The sequence below is a fragment of the Toxorhynchites rutilus genome, chromosome 1, assembly GCF_029784135.1.
Source record: "Toxorhynchites rutilus septentrionalis strain SRP chromosome 1, ASM2978413v1, whole genome shotgun sequence".
In the NCBI taxonomy this organism is placed as follows: domain Eukaryota; kingdom Metazoa; phylum Arthropoda; class Insecta; order Diptera; family Culicidae; genus Toxorhynchites; species Toxorhynchites rutilus.
The window spans coordinates 86,280,569-86,303,829 of record NC_073744.1 but is presented as its reverse complement, the minus strand read 5'-3'; the positions used below and the strand labels follow the sequence as shown (position 1 = coordinate 86,303,829).

Genomic DNA, 23,261 nt, shown 5'->3' with positions numbered 1-23,261 from the left:
CTTTTGGCATTTTCTTTTTATTCATACTTCGAGCCCAAGCCCGTATGCTCGCACCTTCCTCTTTAACCCGTCCATAAGGTTCTGTACAACGTCAGGTTGTAGTTTTTTTTGAACAGAAATCCATTTTCTCTTGAAGTCCGCCTCCGATTTGACAACTTTTGGGTTCTTCCGGAGGGCCTGCTTCATAATCGCCCAATATTTCTCAATTGGGCGAAGCTCCGGCGCGTTGGGCGGGTTCATTTCCTTTGGCACGAAGGTGACCCCGTTGGCTTCGTACCACTCCAACACGTCCTTTGAATAGTGGCACGAAGCGAGATCCGACCAGAAGATGGTCGGGCCCTCGTGCTGCTTCAATAGTGGTAGTAAGCGCTTCTGTAGGCACTCCTTAAGGTAAACCTGCCCGTTTACCGTGCCGGTCATCACGAAGGGGGCGCTCCGCTTTCCGCAAGAGCAGATCGCTTGCCACACCATGTACTTTTTGGCAAACTTGGATAGTTTCTGCTTGCGAATCTCCTCCGGAACGCTGAATTTGTCCTCTGCGGAGAAGAACAACAGTCCCGGCAGCTGACGAAAGTCCGCTTTGACGTAGGTTTCGTCGTCCATTACCAGGCAATGCGGCTTCGTCAGCATTTCGGTGTACAGCTTCCGGGCTCGCGTCTTCCCCACCATTTACCTTTCGTCGCGGTTAGGAGCCTTCTGAACCTTGTATGTACGCAGGACCTCCCGCTGCTTGGTCCGCTGGACGAATGAACTTGACAAATTCAGCTTATTGGCGACATCCCGGACCGAACTTCTCGGATCACGTCTAAACTGCTTAACTACGCGCTTGTGATCTTTTTCACTGACAGAGCATTCATTTTTGCCGTTCTTCACCTTCCGGTCGATGGTTAGGTTCTCGAAGTATCGTTTTAGTACTCTGCTGACCGTGGATTGGACGATTCCCAGCATTTTACCGATGTCCCGATGTGACAACTCCGGATTCTCGAAATGAGTGCACAGGATTAATTCACGACGCTCTTTTTCGTTCGACGACATTTTTCCAAATTTACGAAAAATTGACAGTGAAGCATGACCAACGTGATCTATACACTCTTATCTGATTATAAGCGAAAGCTGAAGATATAATTCCTAAAAATTAAATTTCTACAGCGTTTTTTCCGTGATGCAATTTGATGTGACACACCCTTTAGTTATGATCTACATATATATATACCTAAGTAAAATAAATATATGACTGCAGAAATATATTATAGACAAAAATTGAATTTTCTCCTTCGTTGCCACGCTGTCCGGAACAATGTTTGTAATAACTTTACAGCCCGGTGATGTACATTGAGTATTCTATGGCCATGAGTGCCCTCTTGGGACGTTCGTGTAGCTACTGTATGGAATTGATCTCATTGGGTGGTAAATTCTGCTTATGTATAGGAAAGGGGAAGGAGAATGGGCATGTGCTTTCAAGGAAGTGAAGTGGGTTTCTCAGGAAAGCGTATATGGGGAGCAGCATATTATGATCGCGACTACTCAAGCTATCATAATCTGATATGCGTGAGTATATCCGATCTTCTAAGACAGCAACCAGTTAAACTCATTAATTGCATTTTTATATATCCGAACAACATGCTCGATATTACGACATCCTGGACCACAATTACATAAATTGTTAGTAGCAAGACCTACACGGTAAAAACGTGAATTGAGCACGAATTGATTGGGCAACATACAATACAATGACTTATAAATGCCTATTATCGGTCAATGGAGAATAACTCATAGTGGAGGCGATCTGGCGTAGTGGTAACATTCATGCCTCTCACGCTAAAGGTCACGAGTTCAATTCTCACTCCCGACATTCTTCCAAAAATGGAAGTAAAAGTGACGAACCAGCCAAATGAGTTGAAAATCACTATAATACAGATATATATATATATATATATATATATATAAAAAAGAATAACTCATTATATGCATCAGCTCACATTGTGGGCTAATGCCCGAATTTAGGCAAAAAGTTGCTCGTTGCGCTAGGGAGGAAAGCGAGTGGTTAGTGCAACCGAAAGAAAACATACCCATTTTAATGGTCAAGTTGTTAATTTTTTTTGCTATATTCACTGTTCATGTTTTAAGCAAAAAAAAATCTGGATAAATTTCCTGTCTAATGGTATATAACAGAACATATGTCGCAATAACGATTGTGAGTAATATGCGTTTTAAAACTCTGAATAAATCGTTACATTTTTCGTAGAGTTACCCCCCTGTATAGGAATCAAAGACATAGTCGTATGTCAAAAATAATTTATAATAAGAATTGCGTTTTTTCTGTGTGTGCATTTATACCCATGATCAGGGCTCCGCTTCGTCATAATCAACTGAGGATAGTCAGCTTTCCGTATTCAGTTGGAAATGACATTTGGTTTCTTCACGCACTTTCTCCGCCAAAACGACTAAACAGTCAGTCGGGCGTTTAGTCGCTTTCCCACTCTACGACTCGACTATCTCATTTCATTCTTCCCAGTCAAATTGTCTTCATTGCTTTTTGATGTGACTTCCCCCAAAACGAATTCGTTCCTCTGTCTCTCTCTCTCCCATGTATCACGTATGCATGCATCGATGTTTGAGTTCAACGTGGTTTAACATACGCTACAGGTGAGCTAGATTGTTTGTATCGTACACAAAAATTACTCACACGTATAAAATAACATGCAGTGTGTGTGTGCGCTATTTTGCACGCTATTTACTAATACTAACACGACAACCTTTATAGCATACCTGATATCTGTCTAAGTTCGTTGGTTTGAGTTCACGATGGGTAGACAATAAACCGTCCAGTAATGTGGTAACTATTTTTTTGCATCAGAAATCAAGTTTTCGTTCCTCTTTATATGGATGTAAAAATAAGATTGCGTACGCGAGTAACAATTCCGTTCATAGGAGGGTAGAAATGTGGATTGAAGTCAGTTGAATGAAGAGACAATTTTTTAATCATTAGTCGCGTCAGTTAGAATAACCACTGACTGGACTAGTTCATCAGTCATCCTGGCTAGTCAACGCTAGTCAATTCATTTTCTAGTCAATTCACTTTTTGTTGGCGGCGACTGCCGAAGCAGCTCTAGTCGAAGCGAAACTACTGAGAGTAGAATTGGTCTTCATTTTTCACCTTCGAAGATTTTGGGCCCTGCCCTGTCTTTCCGTTTCAGAATATTTGTTTCATTACACTTTTTTCTATGCCGCCACTTCTGTGGCTCTTTTTTCTTCTTACTATTTTTTTCCGGACACGATTAAAAATTAGCTGATTTCAAGGTGAAGCTAACGCAACTGCTGCTGAAACATGATAGATTATTTCAAGTATATAACAACTTCAGTCCATGACTTCCATAATTTGTGAATAGTGACTACAGTTTATAGAACTGTAAACCACTTCCGCGCGTCTTTTAAAGCTTTCCATGCAGATTATTTTCAAAAACAATCTTTTCAATATGGTACCAAAAATATTTCATAAAATATCGAGAATGTGACATAAATTCGAAAAGTTTTCCGTTTAAAAAAACAATTGAAAACTTTAAGAGTCGAAAGTCCCGCGTTCCAGGCTTCTATCGTAATTCAATATTGAGAACGTGTTCTAAAACAAACTTCATTCCAAACATTGTAGCTCGGATACGTTTGGTTTATTGAAAAATTGACTAAAGACAAAGTGTGGCCCATTAGAAGAACCTTATTTAAGGAATTTTCTTACTGGTCAACTTCAAGTGTTTTATAAGGCCTCCTATACCCACGCAAAATCAATGAGGTGGCTGAATTAAATGACTATTAAAACAAAATGGTAAAGAAAAAAATATTTTCTGGAGTTTTTTCATCCAATTATATCTTTTTCTTTGAAAGGATACCACTAAGACCTAAAAATACACAGTAGAAATATTGCAGAAACACGCACAGTCTGTGAGTTTTCGAGCAACGATTTTGCGCGCGAGTACAGGAGAGTTAAACACTCACCAACCTGGCAAACTTTGTCCCACACTTTTCTAATTCAATCGTTTGCTATACTTTTTATTTACTTTGCATGTAAACAGATTGTCACATGTCACATCACATGTTAAATCAATATAATGCATTTTGACAAATTACACTTATACAATAACTATAAATTGATACTACATCATTTGAAAACAGTTTTGGTATACAGGATGTTAAGTTACTCAAGGCAAATATTTTAAGGTGTGATAGAGAATAATATTTGGTGAAAAAACATGTTCTATGCCCTAAAATATTTGCACTGCGTAACCTAACACCCTGTATACATAGTATAAGTAGTATGGATTACAAAATCAGCTGATCATTAATCGTTCCAAACTCATTTACTTCAAACAGCTGTTTTTTTTTAAGATCGAAATATTGTTATCTACGTGTATTGTTTTGTTGTGTATTGGTGTCATAAAGTACGTGTGCAACATTTCATTCAACTTAAATATAGTCGATACATATTTCCCCTTTTGTTAAGGCCCTTCTGAGAGTAAATGCTCATTGTTGAATAAGTGCATCGAAATGACGGGTACTGCATATAAATGATTCGAAAGCTATTTGTCTGACAGCATTCAGAAATCTGTCGTTCAATTTCCACTCCCATGAAGTGTAACCTTTGAGAGCCCCCGGCAAGTATATTAGGGCCCCCTTCTATTTATTACATAAATCAATGTCATGCGAAGATGTTTTACGATTTTATGATATCATTCTTTTTGCAAATGATACTGTTTTCCATTCAATGCGGCTAAAGATTTATAAGATGCCGTTTTACCTTCGAATGAAGATTTTCGTTCTCCAGGTAGATGGATGAAGTATTAAAATTGCAAATAAAATTGGATATAGGTAGAACGATGTTCATGCTAATCTAGCGAAACGTCTCCGTTGTCATTGACTGTTGATACTGTTGATCGTGTTCGGCAGTTTAAATATCTTGTCGCGATTATTGATGACAAACTGAAGTTCAAGAACGCTCACACTGACAATGGCATTGCCAATGAGTGTTTGAAATACCATATCGATTGAAACATGATTTACCTAATTGCAATAAACTACAGCTGTACAAATCAATCATCTCTTCTCATTAAGACTTTGGCTCTCCCAATCAATTTCTAGTCAGCGAAACATCGATATCGATATGACAACGCTTGTAGAGTGTAATGATGCGTTTCATTCTAATATATAATAGTGATAGCTTTCTCATCTTTGATGCCAGACTCACTAGATCTAGAATGACCATTATTAAAGTAACAAATTTGATTCAGTCTGATGTTTGAATATTTTGTAAAAGAATTGGAAGAGCAGATAAAATGACGTTCATGGATATAAAGGGAGAAACGCGAGTGAAATAAGGACAGAGTGCTGGATTTCAAATTACAATTTCTTGAAAAAAGTCAATTGTGAATACGCCATTATAAAAATATGTTATGCTTCAAATTGGTCATATTTGGGAAGCTACTACCTTATGACAAGGTTTAATAAAACGGAGTGGTCGGATCAAAATCGACTATTCCTCGGCTAATTTGGCATGAAAAGGCTCAAAATCAATAAATCTTTATAATGATCATATATGTAAGATCATTGGGTTACGAGTTGGCTTTTAAGAATCTTTTTTATTTTCCATTTTCTATTCCTGTAAATCTCATAAAAATATACCGTTTCAATAAAAAAAAAATAAAACATCAAAAAATTTAATCAAATATTCATGAGAAACAATGCATGATGCGAAAATGCAGATTGAGTGATATTTTTTTTCATTGAGCGTTAAATTTTTCAATTACATTGGATAAAAATCAAGTAATCGAGAAATTATATGAATGTAAATTGTATTGAACGTATCACTCAATCAGATCTGTACATTCCTCTTATAACTCCCTGTCTAAATATACTCCTCATTCATAATAAATTCGTTTAATGCAAGGTGTCTTCCGCGGTCAAGCGACTATCTGCGCACGTACTATGGCTTCAGTTCCCATTCGGCTCGGGGGATTTCAAGTTGATCATTTTTTCCCGGCTTGCACTGGAACACCCGTTTTTCTGAACTTTGCCATTCACAATATATTCAAGCATCAAAAAATTGCCCAAATAATACACTACGTTGAGAAGAGAAGGTTTAGTTCCTCTCGGAACGATGGTGCCATATCAAATGCAAAACAACCGCATCTTATTAAAATGCAGAAGCGTAACATAATTAAGCTCAGTCATATTCATATCTGACAACTACCCATCCACTTTTCTCGCAGGACGTCATCCGCCTAGAGACGCAATACTGGACGCTAGTGGAAATCCCTAAACAGGAGAAGCTAGAAACAGTCCCTGCCTTTGTCTTACGCGCGTGTAGCATTATGGAGAAATCACAAAAATCGGGTGATGGTGTCAAATCGTCCGCCAAACTGGCAGAGGAAGCAGCGGAGAAGCGAGAACGAATGGAGCGCCTGGAAAGTGAGTTATGCCGTTAAGCCACACATACAAATTTCATCATTCGCAGTTTTTCTCAACTTCCCCTTATTTCTCTGCTATTTTAAGTGATGACGACCGCCCAGATAGAGCAGGAAAATACACAACTGATTAATGATTTGTACCGATTATTAAAAAAATACACCGGATTAAGAAATTTGATCCGGGAATTAAAGGTGAATTGAAAACAATGAAAAATGTATTCAAAATCGTATAATCTTTTCTCTCCCCACAGTCTGAGTATGGCAATTCTAAAATCTATCCAATTTTTCCGCGGTACACGATGCTGAAGGATATGATAAAGGATATCATGCACGACCCAGACTACATGGAAGTTTGTCATGAGGTGGATAACTTTAGAAAAACTGTTACCATTTAAACTCCCCCACCTCTTTTAATATTTTTACATCTGATTCATATGGAAAAGCTTTATTTCATCGCATGCAGCTTTTTTTTGTTTAGACCTAGACCCATTTCGATGCTGTGTATGCTGTTTATGCTCTATCTGAATTGCCACACAAATGCACAGGACATGAATTACAAATCATCGTTATTTGAGCAGCATGTTTGTTTAATAAATTTTACTATTTTTTCTAGAATATCGTGTATTGATGGCAGTTTCTACCGGTCTACTCACAGATTATCTCCCATCGGAACCAAAAAGTTTGAATTTCGACTCATCCGCGACCATAATACGGTGTATCGTTTATTTTCAATTTCGTTTGAGCCCTTCTTAACAAACCAAGTTCTTTCCGAAACATATCGTTTTCAAAAGAGAGATACCCTGGCGATTTCTTTGACCTTGACCATACGATTTTTTAAACTCTCGAACACTAGCATCGCGTTAAGTTTGGTGTTTATAGATTAACTGCCCACAAAAGAATAGTTTTTCGTCGAGTAACGGATTTACCTCCCGTGAAGTTGTTGCCCGTTTTCTTCCTCTGGCTTAGACCTTTTATGACACGTTTGGTTTCCACGATACCACTTCAAAACCTCCTGGCTGTAGAGACAAACCACCATATTAAATCAAAACATCGCAGGTCTTTTGTGTATTTTCATGAAAGGCAGCACGTGTTTCCAGATGCTTTCTTCTTTGTACCAAGTATAGCCTGTCAGCAGAGGATTTAGAAGCGAAAAAAGTGGTAACACTGCAGTCGTGTAGTGTGATGTCCCTCCTTCATCCTCAGTTTAGCGGTCCCATCAGTATACGTTCGGTTTCCTAGCAAAGATGAAGTTCGGTCTGTACAGGAAGCGTATGTTAGCTATCGTGTTATCTAAGTGCGGGAAGACGATGAAACGGATTCTATTTTCTATTCAATGAAATGACTCGTGTTCCAAGCACTAAAACGGTACAAAGAAACAGCTGATGTTAAAGGTAGACCGATAAATGGGCGTCCGAGGTCGGTACGACATCACAATGTCATCTATGCTGTTCGTGAACGCGTTCGGCGCAATCCTATTCGCAAACAAAAGCGTATGACAGTCGAAATATATAACCTGGCATCATAACCTGGTCATAAAACCTACTAGCGCGAGGTTTGGTTACTATACTCTCCTTCAACGTTCTATTTGGCTGCTTGCTCGTTCGTTTTAGCCACTCGGGATATTTTGTTCCGCTTGCGAGAACCTCTGAGCACATCACCCACGCTAGTTTTGTCCATAACGTATGCATTCAAACATGGAATAATTTCGGATGGCGATGAAGAAAAACTACAAAAGATAATTGAATGGACCAAAGTTTCCCCAAATTCTACGTTTATGAATTCTACGTTTATGAGGCCTTCTACAAAAATGCTTGGACACTCTGCCGGGAAATCTTATGGTAGTTGGCCGGTACCTGAGCCATGGTCGATGTAATAATGGATGTCAGCATGTCCTCCGGCTCTTTCGTGGCCTAGGCATTTAACTCCTTCTCCGTTTGTACCAATAATTTTTTTTTCCAAAATATATATTTTTATCAAGGCGTTAGCCTGACGGGGCCGTGATTTCAATATTTTGACAATTTTTCTTATTATCTATGTTAGTAATATGTAACCGATTACTCGCGGTTGGCTCGAGGTTAGTATTAGGATAGTATTACACGGGATACTTCCTATTAGTATGCAGCTGACCATTAATCAGCAACGCCCCCCTAGTCTGTACCCCATATCTATGCGTGGTGCATTTTCTCGATTCGAGGAATCCAGGATATAATGGTCACTAGCTAGCACAATTATCAGCTCGCGTAGAGTTGTCATGAACGGTACAACCTTTGGCTCTTGTTGAATGATCAGTGGATTGCACAACCTTCGGCCCGTGTATCTGTAAGAAGTTTGTGTATGTATTACCGCGACTAAATAAAAGTTTATAGATCGGATAGGAGGGATATGAAACAGGGACACAACGAAGGAAACATCATTAAACGTTGACATCGGCGTTTCGGAGGAACATGTATAGTTGAAGCAGAAGATCAGGATCGCGGCTACCTAAGATATCCCGGACGGGGATATCCGATTGTCTGCCTTGTGCTCTCAGTGCTCTAGAGAGCTGAGAGCGAGCAACATGGAAACGGATACACGACCAGAAAATATGCTCGATATCGTGGTAGACATCGCAACAATCACAAAGATTGTTTGCTGCGAGCCCAATACGATAGAGATGCGCGTTTAGGTTGTAGTGATTGGACATAAGCCGAGATATCACGCGAATGAAATCACGACCTACATTCAACCCATTGAGCCATGCACTAGTCGAGACCTTAGGGATAATCGTGTGTAACCAACGACCAAACTCATCTTCACTCCACATGCGCTGCCAACTTACGAGTGTGTGCTGACGAGGAATGTGAAAACATTCATTATAAGCAATTTACCTTTCAAAAAGTGTGCCTTCTGAAGCGCCCACCTTAGCTAGCGAGTCCGCTTTATCATTCCCCGGAATCGAGCAATGAGAGAAAACCCATGCGAAGGTAATCTTGAATATTTTTTCGACCAAAACACTCAATAGTTGTCTTATTAATTTAAACTGACCAACAAAATGTCCCGCGTAAGATTCCGTCCCGCGAAACGTCCCGCTTTTGGCAAAAGAAACGAAAATGTCCCGCGATATCAATATATTTCAATATCTCAATTTGATCATGTTAATTTTCTTAAATGGATGAACCTCAAAAAAACTTTTATTTGGCAGACTGTTCAAGAGCGCTTCTAATGCATCCAAAGATTAATACGTTGAGCTGGTTTCATCGCGCCGACATTGGGCTTTTTGTTTAGATAGTGTCAACTGGAAGCGACAGCAACAAAATTGAAAAATGATTTTTATAAAAGTCCCCTATTGATCCGCAGGAACCAATGTGAATCAGACGAAAAGTTCATTTTTGGTCCCCTAGCTCGGTCAGGGCTTAACGTTTTAAATAAGCCGGAAGAATTAGTGTATACTCGACAGGAAGAGGCAGAGTTGTTTGATGAAGTATCATAAATGATGCGCTGGGCGGTCTTACGGAAGTTGGCCGGAACCTGAACCATGGCCGATGAAAAGATGTATATTGGCGTGTTATTTTACCTTTTCGTGGCTTTGGTGGTCGTCTGTTTTGGCCATTGCCCAAAAGTGTTCTATCAGGCGCAGCTGGGGAATGTTGAGAAGGTTGGTGGTCTTCGCTATAATGTTCATCTCCAGCCGATTCATCCGCCAGTGATCTTTTGGCATAATGGGCTGATCCCAGGTTCGGCATAAAGACCACATCACCTTCCCAACTCCGGCAAGCCCTTCGTACTATATATCTCCCCGTTCACCATATGACTCGAAAGAAGAGCGACTTGGACATTCCCTTCACGCCTGTCAGAGAAGGACCTTCTTCGAGAACTTAATGTGAATGATATATTCGACGTTACCGACGCTTACCTGGGGAACGTAAAGTAACCGGTCCCCTGCCATTCGTTGAATTCTAGCATCAAGTACGTCTCGTCTTTCATTATGAGTACGAAAAGAAGTTTTTCACTTCTTTGCCGGAAAGAATTTTTCACCGGTACCTCAAGCTACTTCTCCTGCTGCTCAGATACGGCCGGTCTCGTCTGACGCTTCCGCATAAAAATGTCCATTTTGGCCGGTTGCTTCGATCTCCCGGCTTAAGGAGCGGCAAAGAGATGATATTGTAGATACCAGATCGGCTATATCTGGCGGACATAAAGTGCCTCAGGATAAAATCGATTAAAAATGAATTGGAATTTTCGAGCATTCCATTCGGTAATTTGAAGAAAATTCTAGAATTTGAATTGTGCTTGCCAGGCGTAAATGCTCTGATTGAGCGAGTGATTTTCGGGCGTAAACAAAATCTAAACCACCGAAAAATCACAACTGAGTGCCGATACTCAGAAAGAAAAAAATACTGATCAGTTTAGACTCGCTAAACTATGGTTTATGTTCACATAATGTATATACATAACGTCTTGACCTCTGACCATCTGGTCACTTTTTATTAATTATTATTGTTAGGAAGTAAGATGAGCGTTTATCAACTTTCATTGAGTGGATTGCCTCTATTGAGGTGAGACTATCTGAAAAAATAAAATAATGGTCGATGGGCAGTGTTTCAATGATCCCTAGAGCATAGTATACCGCACCCATTTCAGCGACATACACGGAACAAGGATCTTTGAGTTTGAAAGAGGCACTGGAATTTTCATTGAAGATGCCGAAGCCGGTGAACCCGTTTATGAATGAACCGTCAGTAAAGAACATTTTATCAGATCTAACTTTCCCATATTTTTCCGAAAATATCGACGGAATAACATTGGAGCGCAGATGATCTGGGGTTCCAATAAGTTAAGGTTAAGGTTAGGCCATGACATTTTCTGTCGGTCGCAGCTGGGGGACGTTGGAAGTGTTGGCGGTTTTCGGTACAACGGTTATCTTCAGTCAGTACATCTCCTGCAGTTCTTGACATAATGGGCCAAAAGACCACATCTTCCTTTGCATGATGAAAGCGGCAACCTCCGAAAGGCCCATCGCACTGCATATCTTGGAATAAAGACCGAAGGAAAGAACAGTGGCTTGGACATTCCCTTCTCGCTGATCGTCAGCCACATAAGGATCTTCTTCAGGAACTTGGTGTGGAAGACATTCTTTACGTCATCAATTTCCTCCTTAATGGGCGGACGTAAAGAAACCAGCTCCTTTCCAGTCGTTGCCGTCCGGCCTACTTGGCGTCTCTAAATCTATTATGACCACGACCTCGCTCCTCGCAGGAAAGATGTTTTCCATCAGCATCTTCAATCGCTCATTTTTGGTGATTGCCTGTTGCTCAGACACGGTCGGCCTCGACTGACGCTCCCACATAAAAATGTCCATTTTGGCCAGGCATTTCTTCACCATTTGGCCGGTTGCTCCGACTTCCCGGCCCAAGGTGCGGAACGATGAGGTCATCTTGCTGTCGGTCTTCCCTCAGCTTTGGCTACACTTTACGGTCGCGTAACACCATCGGGCGACCGAAACCGGGTTTCCGTTCGATGCTCTCGCCTTTCTACAGAAAAGAGAGAAGCTATATCCGGCGGACACAAAGTGCACTATGATGTACAACTTATGCTATTGCCGCTCCTGATTAGTTAAATTTCCAACGCGAGTGTTCAAGATTGATTTGCGGCTCTCCTCTGCAGAATAAATTATGAAACTTTCACCACCAAAAGAAGAGTGCTACCGCTATCAAAAAACTAGTAGCGGTTACTGACCGTGCCGCTACAAAATATATGTTGAATTTAGTTTTTCGAATTCTTCGAGAAAAGCGCCTTTTTGTGGTTATACAATGGCAGCTCTCTTAGAGCAGTATATGTACTAACTTTTTAACAATCATATGCAAATCTATTTTTTTCAATTCAAATACAAATTCAATATAGACCAATTAATTTTAATAGCGTGTTCAAATTTCTATCTGGTGGCAGTTTTTCCCTATTTCTATAACTCTGACGTTTGATCGTCGATGATGACGTTAGAGTTTGTAAGTGGATATGGACGAATGGTTAATCAAGGGGTAGTAGTCTCGACATTGCAGCGTTCGCTACATTCCCCGATTCGTAATGCTGCACCTCCGGATCAGCTTTACTCTCAGACTTCATTGCTAACACCGCTACTTTCGCCATCGGCCGCTGTATGAAGCCGCTGGCTGTTTGTATCACCACTTGACGCACTCGATCATTTCGTCCTTTAGTGATGGAGGTGGCTCGTCCTCTGACCTATCTATTTCGCATTCCTTCATCTACTATTACGACTACGTCGCCGATCTTCGGTGGATTCACCTCTTGGAGCCACTTGGTACGTTCAGCAATTGTTGGTATGTACTCGCGTACTCATCTCGACCAAAATCGATCTGTCATCGGTCGTGCCAAGTTCCAGTTACCTTATGTCATCGCTGTAGCTTCTCCGATTGTATTCGGCGGTTTAATTACCCAATCAGAACTCAGTAAATTTAAATGGTTATGAGTTAGAGCTTCTTGTTCAGCAGAATTCAACGGCAAATACGTCAACTAAAGCGGTCAATAATGTTTCGTCATCTGGGTTGCGCTAATTGAGCATATTCCCCGTTCACGGCCAGTTCGGAGCTAGAGAAGAGCGGCATTGGCATCCCCTTCTCGTTGATTGTCAGCCACAGCAGCACCTTCTTGGGGAACTTGGTGTTTGAAATAAACTTCACTTCGGAGCTCACTTCCTTCGTGGGTAAAGTAAAATACAAAATGCCCTGCCAATCGTTGCCATCCAGGGTGAGATGATCTCGTCGTCCATCACCATCGTCACGTCGCTATTCGCCGGGAAAATCGACTTGACCATCTTATTCAACCGCTACCTCTGCGACATTGCCTGTAGCCCCGAGACCAGTGGACGAGACTTCCACTTCCTGACATGTACGTCCATGTTCGTCAGGTGCTTTTTTACTGTTTGGCCGGTTGCAACGACCTCCCGACCAAGCGCACTGTAGCCACTTTTCCCTCGATCTTCCTGTTCAGCATCCTTTGGAGCTTCTTGTCGCTCAGGGTCGTTGGTCGGGCTTTCTTCCGATGCTCTGATTGTTGTCCAATAGTGCCAAGATGTTGTAAAGTCTAAACGGGCGTATCCGGCGTACATAAAATGCCACACGATGTTCGTTTTCGACGCGGCGGGATACCGTTCTTTTAACGCGCACACTTCTGAACGGAGTAGCTTTTACTGTTTTCGCCATCACGGTTAGAGTTGGCGTTGCTGATTAATGGTCAGCTGCATCCCAATAGGAAGTATCCCGTGTCGGGCACAGGTACAGATCATTGAAGACAGCAACATCACAATTACGAAAACACTTGTAATACTAACCTCGAGCCAACCGCGAGTAATCGGTTACATATTACTAACATAGTTATAAGGCAAACATTGTCGAAATATTGAACTCCCGGCCCCGTCAGGTTGACGCCATATGAGCCTTAATAAAAATATATATTTTGGATAAATAAAAAATCACGGTTAGAGTTCGACTGACAGAGCTGTCAATTTTTTTCTGCTGACTCATGGGTTACTATGATTGATGAGTAGTTTCGTCAGTGCGTATGTGGTAAACCCATGAAAAATCGACAATTTTTGTCCATTTTTTTATGCACACGTTACTTACAGTGCTAACTCCAATTTCATTAGCATAAGGAGTCCGAGATGGCAGAAATATCTTCTCGCTCGGAATGAATGAGAAAAACTGACAGCGATTAAAATACAGTGTAAACAATACACTCTAAACTACTTCTACCCAAATACCCAATGGATAATTTTCTACAGCGTTTCTTCCGTGATGCCAATTAATGTGGCGGTACAGGAATGGCCAAACTTTTGGTCACTACGGGCGACTAACTGTTCAAATGTTAGGCGACGGTCTATCAACGATGACTGTATGAAAAAGTCATTAGAAAATGAATGTAGTACTAGAGAATAAAACAAAGTTTTAACCCTCCTGTACTCGAGGATAAAATTAAAACCTCGGTATCACAGACCTAACTTGTCTCTGTGATCTCGCTAATGTATATTTATAGGCGTTATTTCTATTTATTTCCAGTAATAAAAATATCCGAAAACAAACCGTATGTATTTTTGTTTTATTATTTTTTCACTGACATTCCCAGTCAGTTAGCGCTTTCCTACCAAAAAGGAAAAACATAGGTAATACCAATTACCATTATATAGAATAAAAATAGTTATCGGTTACTAAATAATTGATAAGTAATACTTTATTTTCTGTTAAGTCTCATCAATCAAAATCGAAAAACTATGCCGACAACTTTCACCCGACTGTATCTATAACAGCAAAATAGAGCTAGCTAGCAAAGTTCTGTTCAGCTAGAATTACATAATAGAGGCCAACATTTAATTTTAGAAATTTATAATTTCTTATTCAACACTGTTGCTCTATTCATGGCTATATTTCTTGAAAGAAATCTGCACAATTAATTAACATTACTTATCATAGTTTTAGAATAAAAATGACAATACTGCATTGAAACTCGCATTCGCAGTCTTCAAAGTTTTCTCGAAAAATTCACTTTTTGTTGATTTTCGAAACCTTATGCCGGATGTTTCCAGTATTTTAAATTGGTCATTTAACAAATTATATTCCCGGAGAAAACTTTGTTGAAATTGTTCCTAGTGACAATTTTATGCTTTATCACAAGTTATGGTCAAACAACTGGATATTAAATAACTCACAATCTGAAAGCAAATATTAGAACGAAAACATAAATGAAGAAAAATCTACTCTTACAACTAATATGGTTTGTTAACATATTACGGACCGCTCACGAGTTTTCTCGTGTTTCGCGTCCCGTCTGTTACGGTTGGATCACGAAACAACCCGTGTTTTCTACACTTGATGGTTAAATCCTTGGTTTGCCAAGAATCTGACAAGACCTACCGATGGCTCGCCTTCGTCTCATCCACACCGAAGAAAACGATCTCATCCGTGGAATCCGGACAAATGAAGCGTTCAAGTTCGCCACAAAACGTGCGGTCCTTAATGTGTTAATGTTAGCATAAACACCTTATAAAATATTCACGGCAGAAGGTGGGATTATTTATTTAATCCATTGCGTTTGGAGGTGACACTACCCTAGACCAACTGGCGGGCGCCTAGGAATACCCACGCGGGCAACCGGTAGACCGCGGACTACCATTTGGCTATCCCTATCCTAGTAGATATGATTGAAAACAGTTGATTTAACGAGAAAAACATCGCGAAAATTACTTATTTTGTGTGCACGGATCTATTCAATATGTGATTTTACACTAAAAAGAACGTTAATCGGTTAAAATTGGTCAAAAATAACATCGTGTATTATTATTTTCAATATCTGACAGTTCCACTTCAAGCTGGCCATTAAGTAAGCACTATCTTATAAGACGATAGTCGAAATTTTAACATGTATTCATTTTACCCGCAATTCCCATGGTAGAATATACCGATTGGAATATTACTTCGCGTGACTGAAAAAAATCGCACCAGAAAATAACTGTAGCAGAAATAACCACTCAGAAAAAATGTAATGTCACAAGTAGGCTATAAATATTGTGCCATAAATGCCTCACAGAAAAAAGCGTACTTTCCCGCGCCACAATATTTCTAGCCTACTACACCTTTTCTGAGCGGTTGGTTTCCCGAGAATCATTATTTCGATAACTTTAGGTTAAAGTGTGACACCAGGCGAATTTCTTTCCATACTTTCGAGTACATTGCACTGTTGCGGATTCCCTTTCTCGTTCAAACTCAACGATTTCCCTTTCCGATTGCTTCCTTTATCCCAGCGCTCTTCTTTTTTCTCGCTATACTTCATACGGTGTGGAAAACTGAAAAATTAGAATGGCTTAAATCACAGCAAGAAGATTTTGCTTTAATCGAAAACTTTTCCACGTTAGCCTCGCTGCTGCTCCAGTTGATTATCGACCGACGAGAATTGTTAATAACAGAATCACTTGAAACTATTGCATGCATGATAGATGGGAAATATGGAAACGATGTGCTGATGTGTGGCAGTGCAGATCGAGCCTGCTTCTCAAAAATGGTTTAGAATAATTTTGCTTATTTTTTTCAATATCATTCACGAATAGCGCACATGAAGTCGAGTAAGTCAAAGTTGTCCATTTCGCTCACGAGAACTGATCAAGCGATTGTATACAGTAGGCTGTGAAATACTGCTACGTTTTCAGTTAACCCGATTGGTATAACACAGCAGCTGTGCAAAACTGGAAAATTTGTCAGCCGCGTTACGTATTTGGTGGATGATATCTATTAGCTTAAACCAACACATATACTTATGTTACTATAGTTTAACGTACTTCATTAGTAAACCAACGCAGTCGTTACCTTATTTTGAATGCGAAGTGCGACGATTAATCACAAAGCATCCCACCCCATTAAATTACACACTAAAATTATCTAAACACCGCCAGAAGAAAACAAACAAAAACAACACAAATCATCGCGAAGACAAAAATATAAAAACATCCCACCTTTCGATGTGACATGTATAAGCATATAATGGAGTAATATTTACACGTCAAGCCAATTTGAGAAACAACCGTATCGCTTTCTTTCTGAACTATCAATTTTCTACACTTCAGGAAACATAAATACAAGAAATCAAGTAACAATACAGACTAATACATATTGCTGGAAAAAAAAAGAATGAGAAAACAAATGTCATCTTAACTATCCGAATAACACGAACAAATGACCAATATTAGCTACGACTAGACAACAAAAATGAAACAAACTAAATAAACAAATTAACAATGATACTTGTAGTAGAATCTACGCATATATGTTACGCTTTTGGTGAGACAGGATAGGAAGCAGAATGAATCTAAAACATAATAATGTGAGCATAACATATGTCCTGGTAATTAACCAATATTTGGATTTACTTGTGCAAAATGATTCGTCGGACTATCTTGGGAATAAACTGGAAGCAAGTATAACATATTACCATAGGTTTATTAGCAACAAAAAGCTCGATATTTTTTCCGATATTTGGAAACAATGTTGCAGAATATTGAATTTTGGTTGGAGGAGAGCAAACAGCACATTAGGAAAAATCAAACAACAAAGTAGTTAGTGATACATAATCTAATTGATATAAAAGTGACAAATTTATCAAGGCAGGGGCTTCAGTTGATATCGATGTCCGGAACCTCATTCAACCTTTCCCGAGGAAAGTTTCCTACCCTTGAAGGCGATTCCATTGGATGCATAATTTATTCGAGATATAACATTCAACCAATTCATTTTGCGGTATCAATTTAACCTTGGAATGAGGTTTTCAGTTCTGGTTAACAATAGGTACAGATTGTACATTGCCAATCTGACAAAAAAAAATACAATGGAAGCTTATTGGCTGCTACTGGATGAAAGTTTATAGTATTTAATAGGTATTTGAAGCGATAAGAAATTATACCATAGAATAGAACAAAACGTATTCATGAAAAATACTTCAAAACAAGCGGTATTTGATTACTAAAGATTCAAAAGAGAGAAAAAAAAAGTTACATCAATTACTGTTGCAAGTTGGTTCGTATAAATATAGGTTTTCTAGTAAAACAGAATAAGCTATTTTCTTCTGTCCGCATAAAAACCATCGGATATAAATTATAGGCAGAGTTAGACGTTTTGGTTCTCAATATGAATGGCCAGCCAACTTTACAATTGACAGCATATGGCATGAGTTTTCTGTTTTAGCTACACTTGAAGAATCATGTCTGGTCGATTTTTGTTATGTTTTCAATAGAGTTTTCACAACCAAACCCACACGACGAATATTTTGGCGCATCTCAAGTGACTCCTTGTTTATTCATTCATGATGGTGATGTTGTTTTGTTTCCATCATTGATTGAATAACTCTTATAACAATACAAGAAATAACTTTTAATACAATGACACTCGTTTCCTTTTTTACTCATACTGAACTATAAAGCCGCGATGATCAAAGAATGTATAGTAGAAGTCTCATCTTCAACTATAGTAATTTCCAAGTGCATCGTTAGTAGAATCCTTGGGATGATAGATTAAAGGCTGCCCATGAAAGCTAATTCATGAGCTCTTTTCTTTGAAATCCCTCTCCTTTAAAATTCCACTCTACAATAAACTTTCCTGCGTACTGTCTGGAACTTCTGCTTTCAAAATCTTGCGAATAAGAAAATTAGACTCACTTCAATTGATGCTTATGATGATGATTTTTTGAATATGATTGTAATTTAAAAGACAATTAATTCAGCATCTAGGACACACAACTTCCGTTACAGCGCATCTGAAGCTATGATTAGCATAGTTAATAGGAAAACGCAATCAGAACATTCGTAGCGATGGGTTTTTTTCTTACATGCGGAAAAATATACCACCCCCATCCTCACTTGATTCGATTCAGTTGTTTCAAATGTGAAACTTGCAGCTTGCAGCAGAAAGGAAAACTCAGGAAATATGCTGTCAAAATATGTCCTTGAACACAGTTTTCAATCTAGATGTAACGCTGTTAAAAATTAATGTTGAAAGAATATCTTTTGAGGCACCAATGCAGTATAGCATGACCGAAGAATGAACAGAACAATACAACATAAGTTAGATACGATGTCTAGTGATGCCGGAAGAAAAAAAAACGTATAAAATTCGTGAAGCATAGCAGACATACATTGAATAGCATAGCGATTTATTGATTATACTAAGGATGCAATAGTGTATTGCGATGAGGTGGAACTTTAGAGATAGGTTGCAAACAATAATAGCTGTACCCCAATTTTGATTTAGAAGACAATTAGAGTGTTGCAAATGCCAATAATTCCTAATCATAGAAATAATAGTTTCATTGAAGTTCTATATAGTTTCGGAAAGTTCAACAGAATAATTATAATGCATTAACGTTGTGGTGAATGAGAGGAGTCAGTTTCTGTGTGTGGGTTTTTTACTCATACAAAATTCATTTTTTTCTTAACACGCAGTTCAAATAAAACTAGAGGTTTAGTGTAGTAATAAATTAGAGGCAAAATAGGACTATCTGTTCAATTTGTATACACTAGTTTCTTTATAAGCAGACTTCTGATGCGAAAATTGTTTATACCGTTACGTACAAGTACATGTGACATTGTTCAAATTTAATTAGCTTCCATATTTTCTAAACTACTAGAGTTCAGACCCGATTTTCAGTCGGAAATGCAAATAACATTGATTAACTTCATACATATCAACCTTTTTTCACCATGTATCGACTATTTTGAAATGATCTCATTAGTATTGTGAAAAAAGTAAAATGATTATGAATTATATTGGCCGCATTTAACAACTCGAATATTTACCGCCGAATGCGAAACTACGCTGGAAAAGTTTATGCTGTCCGTATGCGGTTTCATTGCCCTAAAGAAAGAAAAAAGCTGCTCAAAGGCATTCCTTTCATATTTTATAATAAAAAGCTTTACACAATTTGTAATTCTACAAAGCGATTTAGCAATGAAAACAAAACAGCTTAAAACCGTTGTGCACGCTATTAAATTTATCTATTTTTATAATGATGTTGCAATGTTGGTGATGAATATTTTCCTTCCATAGGTATTTATGCTTAAAACTACTGTTTATTACTTATCAATATTATAAATTATTATTTCAAACTTTTTAGTTATTCAAGTACCGATTTGTGTTTCCAAAAATAATTACCGTTCGTTCTACATCGGTAATAAGCTATTATCCTAATTTTAGCTAGTACATATATTAGGTTTGCACAAAGACAATCTGTTAATGAGGCATTACAATTTGTTATACGTTTATCGAGAAAAAAATTAAAATGATATTGGTGAAGATTGCCATTTCACTTGCTTCGAAGATGCTGTAGTTTACACACGCTATAGCTTGAATAGGCCATGTCCTTGAATAACAAATGCTTATATGTCTAGAATAACCAATAACGAAATCAACGGAATATCCTTAACATTAAACTTATCAATTAATCCCCAACCAAAATAAACTCAGAAAGCTTTATCCTATAAAACTTCTAACGTTAAAACGAACAACACACATAATTGAGAAAAAAAAAACATTACAACCACCTCAATACAAAACAATAAATGTACATTCTTTGGTAGCGAAGAAAAACATTATTCCATGGGAAAAAACGAGAAGCTGACAATTTAAACACACTTCTATCCCTCCGTATTTGAATGCCGAGATAACCTACCATTTTTTAAGCCAGAAGCCACTATCACCGAAAAATGAAAACGTTGTGTTTATTTATCCAAGAATGACAACCGAACCGGACCGGAATACCGGAGAATCCAAATAATCACTGTTAAAAATGCCACCACGACAAATGAATCGTTATCAGAAAAGAGTTAAATAATCAACCCCACGATTGGAAAATTTGCACAAAACATCACTAGGGCATCAGAAAAGAGCATTTGTGAATCAGGAATGGGAATGAAAATCAACAACTAAGGGAGAAATAATCAAATCGGAAGCATACAAAAGTACGATCAAACTAAATATAACAATAAGAAGAAAAAGAAAAAAAAGAGAAAAACAAACCAATAAGGTAAAGCATAATGAAACATTGTGTATGTGTATGCTAAACGTATTTTTGACTATTATTTATATGAAAGTGGAAATATAAGTTATTTACAAACTGTGAATATATTTTGTACGGTAGTGGTTGAAGAATTCCATCGCATTTCGAAGAACAATTTGCCAATTCATTCAATGAACCCTGTTTGTATCAATTCCATACATATATCACGGTATATTATTTCGTCAGTTATGAAATTTTGATTAAATATCAATCGCTGTACCCGTGGTTCGCTCGATTTGCGTATCATATGAAAACATCAGTTCAAATTAGTGGCTCACGTGGACGTGAGTGATGATAACCTCGAGTTCGATTCCCATCCTGGTCGGTGGGTTCGTCTGCCTCAGATATTGAAGAGAACGGTTCCACGACCAGTAACTTATTTTAAAGAATTCAACATATTATTAATTCTTGCAGGCGTGCTTCTATGAGCAATAGATATTGTCACCCATGCTTGAGAAAAGACTTTATGGAAAACTTCTTGTATTGCGGCACTGTGTAGATGTAAAAACTATTGTTCTGTTGTAATGTTTGGTGAAAAAAAATATGTTGAAAAAAAAGAAAAAAAATATCAATTTAAATTCAAATATGCCATAAAAGATGTGGAGTTCCCAATTGAGAGTGGTCTTTGAACATGGCGAGGGTTGGAACAGATACGCTTACAAATAGCTCTGAATTCCGAAACAATGTCTGCTGCATTACAATGGGTTACTACGGTTTCCTCGGCTTCCTCGACCATTTCGTTCGTGGAGCGGTCGTAGAACGGAACTAGCCTGGTCGCTACACTGGAGAAATAGTTTAGTAAAAGCAGCTACCAAATCTTTAGTAGCCTAAACATTGGTAAAATATACAAATGTTTTGTAAATATTACCAAAATTGCGTAAAAGCGATGTCAGACGCAATGAACGTTCCTACCACAGATTCGTAGATTTTACTTCATACCATTAGTAACTTTGTTTTTTTGTCATACCTAACATCTGTGATGTGCGCACTTTGCAAATCGCCATTTCTATTTTGGAGATGAAGCGATTCGGAGGTAAGCATTTTTTTGATGTTACGTTTCATTACATATATACATATTTAATATTATTAACATATGTATTTCTTTTCTTCATAGAGACACGAGAGAACAAAATGAGGATGAAACGTGCTGGTGCTACCGGCACTCCCTAAATAATGCTAACTAGAGCGATGCAGCAGGAAGATGAACGGGAACTTTCCTCGTGTACGCTGCTCATAGAATAAGTTATATATTATTATTATAATGTATTCTAAGTATGTGGAGTTAAATGTAACCAAATAGATTTTTTTAAATTAAAAATAATTATTAAAAAACATTTTTATTATCCCTGATGATTATCTCTCACAAATGAAAAGCAAAATTTTCACTGATATTGACCCAAGGTTGGACCAACAAATCGTAGTTTGTTTGACGTTTGTGCCTACCATTTTTCTTTCGTAATATGTACCAATGATTAGTAGGGTAGAAAATGACTAGAGAATTGGTAACATGTACCAAAAAATTCGTCGTATTTACTAACTATTCCTCTCAGTGTATGCTTGTTTCGGTAGGGCATAGTTTAAATCAAGGCGCCTCTATATGTACCAGGTGAAACAATCATATGAAATGCACTTTCAGCCATATTGGAAATGCTGTCGGTATTGTTTACAAACAGCATCAGAACGCTGCCGGCGGCTCTCTACAAACTGCTACGACGCTTATTCGAACGATGCCTACTATGTTCGGGTTTCGCGAATTTATGTGAAAAAGAAAGAATGATTTTGTAGAATTTCATTCTCATATCCACTACTCTTGCATGTGAATATGCAGAAATGGCGTATCCTAGCAATAACAAAACAAACAACCCCCGCTCCACAAACCGTAATCCCCTTCTTATTGAAGTGATGATGTTGCTTCACCTGTTCTACATTTATGCAAGCGCCTTGGTTTAAATCAGTGGTGTCAATCATTTGTATAGTTTCCTTGATTCTTTCAGAATCAGATCACAGCAAACTGTGTTTCACAAGTCGACGTGTTTTTTTTTCTTTCTAACGGAAAAAGTAAGAATAATTCTAATTTATAATAATTAAAAATCAAAAAAGTGCTACGCGAATAGACGCTATAAATCTCTATTGTATCATTGCGTGTGTCTGTAGTAGTTCATAATAGTTCACGCATCATTTCTATTATATACTGTGCTTCGGACAATAAGCTACCGTTTATCC

The 23,261-nt window shown here is 38.3% G+C and overlaps 1 protein-coding gene across 2 annotated transcripts in view; it reads left to right on the top strand.

Moving 5' to 3' along the window:
• The window catches only part of LOC129763395 (uncharacterized), a 123,949-nt gene extending 102,847 nt beyond the window's left edge, over positions 1-21,102 (top strand). For both annotated transcript variants that reach the window (XM_055762420.1, XM_055762419.1), the window contains exons 6-9: positions 6,258-6,456; positions 6,541-6,647; positions 6,707-6,817; positions 16,546-21,102. In XM_055762420.1, the coding sequence (XP_055618395.1) occupies positions 6,258-6,456; positions 6,541-6,647; positions 6,707-6,817; positions 16,546-16,554 (426 nt within the window). In that variant the 3' untranslated portion in view covers positions 16,555-21,102. The remainder of the gene's footprint in view (positions 1-6,257; positions 6,457-6,540; positions 6,648-6,706; positions 6,818-16,545) is intronic.
• Positions 21,103-23,261: the final 2,159 nt, after the last annotated feature.